Here is a 9,523-nt window from a genome sequence, read left to right on the forward strand (position 1 = left end):
GCCCATATTACTTGCTGGGGTAGTTATGAATTTGACCCATAAATTATGTTTAAATTTCCTCACAGACTTCACATTGCCTACATTCTCTACGCATAAATAATGTATTGAAATTTGGGGATGAAGTGCACTTTTTTGTTTCCATTCACCAAACACCATTCGAGTAGTGACTAGATTTTTACAGATACAAGGATTTTTACCAGAACTACTGTTAGGTCAAGTAATAAACGCTTAAAAAATGCTCAGCTCGATGCATTATTCAGGCTAGCTCCATGGGACGAGCTACAGGAGGCTGAAAGGCTGAATGAAGTGCATGGATCATTCTTTGCTTATATTCAAGCATTTATGCTAATTCCACAAAAGAAACAGATGAGGTTCAAACAATATTTTCACCATCAAGAGGGGAAAACACTGAATTATTAATAAGCTTGCTCTGCATGTAATAATATTTTACATTGTGTTATGTTATTTGGAGGCCAAAAGGATCAGCGTGCGGCAACTGGTTTCTACGAAGGAGCAGCAGCTGCTCGATAGGTTCTTTTTTCTGTAAAGGAAGCCATGTTGGTTTTGTTGTACCTTAGACCTTCACCTTTTGACACTACCCATTTCAAAACAGAGAACATGAACATCTATAATGTCTAAATTAATTATTTCCATTTATTAAAAGAACTGAGACGTTTGGGTGTGCAGCATTTATTGACCATAAGCTTGAGTATCTTGCACACATCTTTTATCGACGTGTACTGAGTGATGGTAAACCCACTCTCATTACGGGCTGTGACAACATGCAATACATTATGTTTAACGCTACATAAAACTGTAATGTCACTAACCTAACTCTTCTGTACTACAACCAACTCTTAACTACAGGCATAAAAATGTAAATAATGATTTGTCTAAACTCAACATAATTGTCCACAAAATTATTGGCCACATCATTGGTCAGGTCAATTCTGTAGCAAAACAATTTAATTATGCAGTTTCATTTTTAGCCATTACCAACACAGCTGTTGACACATTGGTGACATACAACTCAGTGAGCCCTTCTATTCTTCTGTTTTTCTTATTACACAGATATTTTCCTCCTACATGCATTAAAAGTTGAAATCAGAAGTTTACGTACACTGTAAAAAAAAAAAAAAGAAAAAAAAGAAAAAAAACATAACACTTTTTTTTTTTCTTTTCTCATTGTATGACATTAAATGTGACTAAACTTTTCCTGTTTTGGGTCAGTTAGGATTAACAAAATTATTTCTATTTTCTAAACACCAGAATAATGAGAGAGAGAATTTTTAATGGAATTTCTTTTTATCACTTTCTTCAAAGTCAGTAGTTTACGTACACTGTATATATAAGGGGGAAAAAAAAGAAAAGACGTGTATATAAAAAAGAGATAATAACCTTTTTTATTTTTTTTTCACTGTCTGACATTAAATGTGACTAAACTTTTCCTGTTTTACGTCAGTTAGGATTACGAAAATGATTTCTCTTTGGTAACTGCGGCATCCCCCCTGCTGAAGGAGTGCTACCGCAGTTCATTTCTCCCTACTGCAATAAGACTGTACAACATCAGCTTCACTGGCTGATGTTAACCAAACGGACAAAATAAACATATGGTCATAATTCATTTTTGCACAGCAAATTTGCAAAATCTTTTTTCTTTTTCAGTGTAAATATTGCATATATAGTTTTTCATTTGACTGTATATTTTTGTCATCTTGTGTACAACCTTATTTTATTACTTAATTATTGCCTCTGACAAGGAAGTAATGATTCAGTCAGCCTTTGTCTGTTTGTTTGTTTGTTTGTTTGTTTGTTTGTTTGTTTGTTTGTTTGTTTGTTTGTTGGTTGGTTGGTTGGTTGGTTGGTTAGCAAGATAACTCGAAAAGCTAGGAACAGATTGACATGAAATTTTCATTTTTTGTTGATAATGGCACAATGAACAAATGATTAAATTAAGGTGATGTTCTGGCTTACCATCTGGTTATTTTCTCATAAAACAGTAAATGCTTCTAAGTGTCACAGTCGCGCAGAATGCTTTTGTTGCACCGTTTGTCCACTAGATGGAGCTCTGAGTCCATTCAGTTCTCAGGCCTCACCGCTGTCTTCTCTGCAGTACATGAAGAAGCTACAGCCAGGCAGCATCACAGGAGTGGGCTGAGCAGAGCTACTCACAGATAAGTTCATAAAGACGTTGTGACATTAACAATGACTCTACATGTCTCCTGGTTCATTTTAACGCTCTTTGCTATGTGTCAGGAAGACTGACGCGTGCTTCGTTGCGTCGGTGCATTGCTAACGTTGTGCTAACCTAGCTTAAGCTACTCCCAGTCTGTTTATGTTAGCAATAGCATCGCTGTAGTTATGTCAACCTAGCATAGCTGAGCTAACAGCGTAACGCCGGTGAGGAACTGCAGAAATAACGTAAGTGTAAAAAATATTTGAGAGTACAGATCGACTGTTCATCACTCCGTCAGCTTGTTGTTGATGATATTAATGTTAATTCAAATGCTAAAGGTATGTTTTGATTCCCCATGAATCTAACAGTGTAGATAAAATGAATGCAGGACTTTAACATTGGCTGGAAATCACAGTATGGTGGAAATGAGCTGCTTGGCGGAGGTCTGCCTTCTCAGAGGGCTTTTCTAGTTGTTGTTTCCTGGTACTTTTTTTTCTATATTTTTGGATGCTGCCGTGGCATGTAAATTTCCCCCAATGGAGGATCTATAAAAATAATTCTATTCTATTCTATTCTATTCTATTCTATTCTATTCTATTTATTCTATTCTATGCCAGAATAATGAGAGAGAGAATTTTTTTATTACTGTATTTAAAATCAGAAGTTTACCTACACTGAGATTATTATGCCTTCAAACTATTTGGGAAAGCCCAGATGATGATGTTGTGGCTTTGGAAGCTTCTGATAGATGAATTGACTGCATTTGAGTTAATTGGAGGCACACCTGTGGATGTATTTTATGGCACACCTCAAACACACTGCTTCCTTTTGTGACAACATGAAAAAATCTAAAGAAATCAGCCACGTTTAGTCGCATTTAATGTCAGATAGTGAGAGAAAAAAGGTTATGTGTCTTTTTATAGTGTTTATAAACTTCTGGTTTCAACTGTATTTTAATCACGATTGGCTCGATGCTCTTTTTTTTAATACAACGCATTATAAAATCAGCTTTTATAAAAGAATCTTTTATTTGAGTTGTATATGTATTATATTGTACCAAGAACATATCCAAAAAATTAATCTGAAAAATGTCAGTGAGGAATGTAGGGATGATTCCCCTAAAATCTCTCTTTGTCAGTAAAATCTCGCTCATTGAGAATCTCAACACATTTTCAAAATATTTATTGGCTTTAATGCATTATATATCAGCACATTAAAATGGATTCCTAATGAAAGCCCTCTATTGTTTCATAAAAATGAATAGGGTATACTGAGGACATGATTTACATGTCTAGAAAGTCTAGGGGCACCATGATAATAAAAACCCATTAGAGTGAGAGATGATCTAATGTATAGTAACAGGCCATCGCACTGGGTAACCTCTTTTATTCTTACAGAAGTCAAGGACACCATCTGGCTGCACACCGCATGACACATGAGATGTCAGATGTCAGACTGCCGTAGTAAACCACAAAATCATCCAACATCTGCCTCTGCAGCAAACATACCTACATGCCTAGCCAGATATGCTTTGAGTGTGTAAGACGGGTAGATGAGCTCTGCTTAAATGCCTTAAAATACCTTTGGTAGTTTTATAAATCATATGTCTTACTTGAAGGACATGTTGTAAATCAATAAAAAGTCAAATCTCATATAAAGATCCTACAAAATTCTTGCCTTGCAATGGTTGTCAGACATCCAGTAATATCATCTGCAATCTGATTTTCAAGAGACGTTATACGTATGTTTATTTTACATTTTACTCACAGGCTTACACTTTGGATTAGGTGTGGGATACATAAAACATAAATGGGATCTTCTTCCATCCCCAGCTACAACTGCACGAGCCCTGCATGAATATCAACTAAATGCTTATTGGAGAAGATGAAAAGAATACATGTCAAATTTTATGCTTTGTTGGACTGGAACTAAAGATCAGCATATAAAATGCAATAAAATACAAATAGACCAACTAACATGTGTTCCCATTTACCAGCACCTCCAGAGCACTCGAGTGTGTACGCTCATACACAGCGACTTGACATTTGGGTTCAAGATTTAAAAAAAAAAAAAAACTTAAGCCTTTAAATTGAAGATTGTCTACTTCTATTACACCCTCAGTCTGGTGTGTGTTGGTGTAGCCTTTCACTCACTACTGAAATCAGAAAGGACAAGAGCAAAAAATCATGAGACAATTATACTCAGTGTGTAGTGGAGTTTCTGAATGAATACTGTTTTAGACACATTAGCTCAGGACCAAATACATACAGAGTGCACAGCCAGAATGCATAATGTCGTAGAAAATAAAGGCATACCTAATAATAGTACTCATCAAATTAAAATATCTTTCTGAAAACATCTTCATTTGTTAAACGCAATAATAAATGTTAATTTTCAACAAAAACTTGTAAACAATCAGTATATTTAGAAATATTTCTTCTTACCTGAGAGACCAATTATACGTTTTACTCCTCAGCACTCAAATGGTGGAATTATCTTCTAGAACGAATGACCAACAGAGACTATTTGCCTGACTGTCCCAACTGTTTTTTCTCCAGTGTCTCTCTTTCACTACAGAAATGTTTTCTTCTCCAGAAAGGAAAGGGGCACTTTCCTCTTTTAAAGGAAACTCCTGATAATTTCCTTCCTCTGCACTGCAACAACAATTGCATTCAAGCAACCAGGAACACGGGGATCACATCCTGTGTTTGAGGCAAAATACTGCTTTCACAAAGCCTTGCCCTACAAACCATGTTTCTTTAACACTAGTGTAAATGAAATCTGTGGTGTGACCAAGACTTCTAACTGCTGCCTGTTAAAACCATTACTACAGAAACTGCATAGATTTGCAATATAGGTGAAGTGCTTATAATGTCAGATACTGTAAATAGTTATATATAATAACCAATCAAAGCGTTTACAGCTGCATGTGATTATGTTCATGAATTTGTGGATATGAAAGAATACAGTGCAGAATTAATCACAAAAAAAGTCTGTCAAAAGAGTTTTTTAAGACTATTCATCACATTTTTGTAACAGTTGTGATGTATTATAACTTAGCCACTGGATGGCGTACTTAATTTGGAAGGCCCATCTCAATGTACTCCATCTTTTTCATAGAGGTTGCAGAGCAACGATTTAGCAGCGAGAAGCAGGCATTTCGATGAGTCATAAAAGATTTTTTTATTTTGACACATTTTCCTCTCTGTACTGACAATCCCACATTTGAGCCAGATTTGAGGTATGTTGTAGACAATGTTAACAGTATGGTAATTTTTTAATAGTAAAGTCCTGTGAATGAATTCTCTTTCAACAATGCCAATAAGCAGCTACATAAAAAGTTTTCTCCTTATATCCAATCTGTGTAACACAATACACACAGTAAACTGTCACTGTCTATCACACCACATAACTGTCATTCATAACTCAATGGCTGCTCATGTAGTGTGAAAATGACTAACTTATTTGCTTTTGTGTATTTTTTTTAATGCAATGTTGAACATTTGCCAGCACTAACTACCCTGTTGTCAGTTACCTTTGTAACAAATTTATTGCAAAACAAGTTCCTACTGGGTTTGGTGACAGCATAACTGCTGTGTCATGTCTTATGCTTTCACTGCTTTCCAGACTGTATCAAAATATCCTTTATTTAAGCATTTCCATTTTCAACATTTCCAATCTCAAAAAAAAACAAAACAAAAGCTTTTAGATATGAGCGGTTCCTACACTGATAGGTCAATGAATTTCCTAACTTCCATACATCCACTAAGAGAATCACAATCTAAAACAACTACTGGCTGATCCTCTTTTTATACCATATTGTGTTCGGCTGAGTTTAATAATTGAGAATATAAACACACAAACATTGATAAATAAAAATGATAGCCCTAACATCATCCATTCTCAACCTTATAGACCTCTTTTTCTCTATTTTCTCTCTTTACTCTCTATTTTCAATTTAAAAGTTTTAAATATCTATCACAATTTTCAGAAATAGAGTAATAATGTCCAGTGTATGTTGTGCATTTCTTGAAATGAAATGCATGTATACATGTACCTGGTGTAAGCTCTTGTGTCGCTGCATCAATGGTGGACCGTGGCAGGTCTCAAAAATAGAGAAAATAATTTTGTTATATCATGATAAAAAATGGGGCTGGAGGTGGTTTGGTTAGCACCGTCGCCTCGCAGGTAGAAGATCCCTGGTTTGCGTCCCAGTTAGGATCTTTCTGCGTGGAGTTTACATGTTCTCCTCGTGCAGCGTGGGTTCTCTCTGGGTTCTCCGGCTTCCTCCCACACAGTCCAACAACATGCTGAGGTTAGTTGGTGATTCTAAATTGTCCATAGGTGTGACTGTGACTGTGCTTGGTTGTCTGTCTCTAAGTGTAGCCCTGTGATAGACCGGTGACCCCTGCCTGACCCTAGTGAGGATTAAGTGGTATGTAGATAATGGATGGATGGACAATAAAAAATAAGGAATAATCCAATCATATGATCGTATCATGTTAAAGACACTTGTGAGTACTGATTTGAGAAACATTCAGATTTTTTTTAAAATCTTTTTATTTAGTTTATTTGACAGAATGCACACAAAATAATAGATTCGAAGAATCATGCTCTCCATCATATGATCTGACCAATACTAATGCATCTCTATCAACACAGATTTTTTTTTGGTAAACAAATGACATCAAAAAGTGAAGTGTTTATTTGTGACAGTTTTGTGTAAGCATCAGTTGTGTATACAAAGAGAGCGTGACAAAATGAAAAAAAAAATACAGAGGATGATTAAACTGTGAAAATAACACAGGGTTAGGATGCAGAACCTGTTTAAAATAAACAAAGCAAATTCATATTTATGGTAAATGGCGCTGAATTTAAGCAAAACAGATTTTTATTAAAAATGAACAGAGACATAGTGACAGCACTTTAAAGAATTTCCAAACAGTGATTGTCTTTGCAATTATGGTATATACAACATTATCACTCTTCAGAAAGTGTTATAAAGGGTCAGCTCTATGTTCGGTAAATGTGATTCTGCACTGATTATATATTATGAAAGCTTGAAAATAAATCTATTTCATACATTTAAAATGGGAACCGTTTATATGTGTGTCTGGGTGTTTAAAACAAACAAAACATTTTCCTTCGAAACAGCTATTGTACGTATCTGTATTGTGCAATACCCCTGGTTACAAATATACCTCACCCGTTCATTAACAAGATTCATTTAATAGAATGAAATAGGACACAATGAAAAACCCTGCAATAAACTATTGGTGAAAATTTTGTAATATGGTGTATGTTCAATAAATCTGGACTATGTACAAAAACAATATTTATTATTACAATACAAATTAATCTTATTTACAGTTTGAAGGGATTTTAAACAATCTCATGCACTTCTGTCTAATTACTGAAAACAAAAATGAATTATTCACTCAGCACTGAGATGACTGTGCATATCCCCTTGAGTTTTAAAGAGCCAAAGTTTGAAGAATTTTCTACATTATAACAATATATCTGGGTGAACATGAGAGACTTTCATTTGCCTCATAATCACTTTTTTGGTGAAACAGACAGCTCTAGTCTTGGAAACCTGAAACCTCCTCTTGAACCACTATCACTGCTTGAGGATGAAGACAATCTTGACTTTTTAGAAGGCAGAGAAACACCTGCACCCCCCTCCACTCCTGCTTCACTGTCTCCAAGTGTCACTTCATATGAGCCCTTTGATTTCATACCAAAACCTCCAAACGTGCCAAACTTCAACTTGCCTTTCTTTCCTTTGACCTTGCTTCCTCCAAGGTCTAATGAAATGTCACCACCCTCAGCCTCTAAGTGAGCTGAAGGAGAACTAACTGCAAGCGCGCCCTCATCACTCAGAGAAGAAGACCGATGTCTTGATTTCTTAAATAGATCCAGTGAGGCTGATTTGCCTTTAGTTGTCATGCTGAGCCCAGGATCACCCTCTAATTCTAGTTTCCCCCCTGTCAGTTCCCCAGAATGTACACTTGATGTAGAGGCTTTACCCACTTTTCCACCAGTAGTTAATTCTGCCTCTGGTCCAGTAAGGTCACCTACACTACTACCCTTTGCTTTTGATTTGCCAAATAATTTTGGCATCTTTATCTTGACTTTGCCTTCACTATGTCTCAGTTCTGGACTGGGAACCTCAATATTTTGTGAACTCACTTGGCAACTAAGAGATGGAGACTGTATGTTCATGGCACCACTAGCTGCAAGTTCTGTTTCAGCTTTTCCTCCACTTTCCTGACCTTCCATCTGTGGCAGAGCAATACCAAATTTTGGTACCTTGAGTTTGGGAAATGTTACTGTACCCTCTGGGTATTGAAGGCCACCAGTTACACTTCCCCCTGAAACACTTGAATTAACTTCAGGACCACCTTTCACACCTAATGTTTTAATATCAGGCATTTTCCCTTTCACATCTGGCCCTTCCAAATGAACCTTTGCACTGTCAGTGTTCAAGCTACCAGAGGGTAAATCAATGGCAGGTGATTTAAATCCCTCAGATAAAGATGCATCACCTTTCACTTTTGGAGATTTGATATCTAATTCCACATCGGGAAAATGAAGCTTCCCAAAAAGAGGCTTCTTTACCTTTGTTCCTTTGACGTGAATATTGGGTGTCTCTAGATCCAGATCTAATGCTGGTGTATCTATGTCAACATTAGGTTTCTTTGCCTTTCCTTTCACTTTGGGAAGTTTAAACTTTCCCTTTTTGCCTTTTAAATTGATATCTATATCAGGAGCATCAAGACTTGCATCAGTTTCTGGGAGTGTAACTTCAGTTTTGGAACCTTTTGCTCCTATGCTGAACTTCGGTGTCTTAACTGTGGATTCAGGCCCTTCTACCTCTGAAGATTTCATTGCAAATTTAGGTCCTTTAAATTTGGGAAAGGTAACAGCAGACTTGTCGAAATCAATACCTTTGACATCTCCCTCAATTTTAGGCACAGATACATCCATGTCCCCTTTGACTTTAGGGGTTTTTAGACTGATATCAAAATCAGGGGTTTTTGAATCGATTTTAGATTTGGGAAGGTTTATATCAACATGTGGACCCTCCACTTCAGAACCACCAAATGATGGCATTTTGAATTTGGGCATTTCAAACTGCCCCTTGGGCCCCTCAAAGTCAACTGCTGGACCTTTGATGTCTACATTAGGTGCAGCTATTTTCCCTTCAATCTCTGGAACTGACACGTCCACATCACCTCCAAATTTGGGACCTTTCAAATTGATATCCATTTCTGGCATGGAAATTTTAGGGACTGAGATACTTGGCATCTTGAATTTTGGTCCTTTGATCTTACCACTGGGACT

The 9,523-nt window shown here is 36.4% G+C and overlaps 2 protein-coding genes across 3 annotated transcripts in view; both read right to left on the bottom strand.

The window, feature by feature from the left end:
• klhl4 (kelch-like family member 4) overlaps window positions 1-4,750 on the bottom strand; it is a 29,171-nt gene extending 24,421 nt beyond the window's left edge. For both annotated transcript variants that reach the window (XM_008280545.1, XM_008280544.1), the window contains exon 1: window positions 4,621-4,750. The gene's annotated coding sequence lies outside the window, so the exon portion shown is untranslated. The remainder of the gene's footprint in view (window positions 1-4,620) is intronic.
• Window positions 4,751-6,718: 1,968 nt separating this feature from the next.
• LOC103356420 (neuroblast differentiation-associated protein AHNAK-like) lies at window positions 6,719-9,517 on the bottom strand. The gene has a single exon (XM_008280546.1). The coding sequence runs from the start codon at window positions 9,485-9,487 to the stop codon at window positions 7,733-7,735; it is 1,755 nt and encodes a 584-aa protein (XP_008278768.1). The 5' UTR covers window positions 9,488-9,517; the 3' UTR covers window positions 6,719-7,732.
• Between the last annotated feature and the right edge of the window lie 6 nt (window positions 9,518-9,523).

This window comes from Stegastes partitus, unplaced genomic scaffold (genome assembly GCF_000690725.1).
Source record: "Stegastes partitus isolate 25-593 unplaced genomic scaffold, Stegastes_partitus-1.0.2 Scaffold198, whole genome shotgun sequence".
NCBI lineage: Eukaryota > Metazoa > Chordata > Actinopteri > Pomacentridae > Stegastes > Stegastes partitus.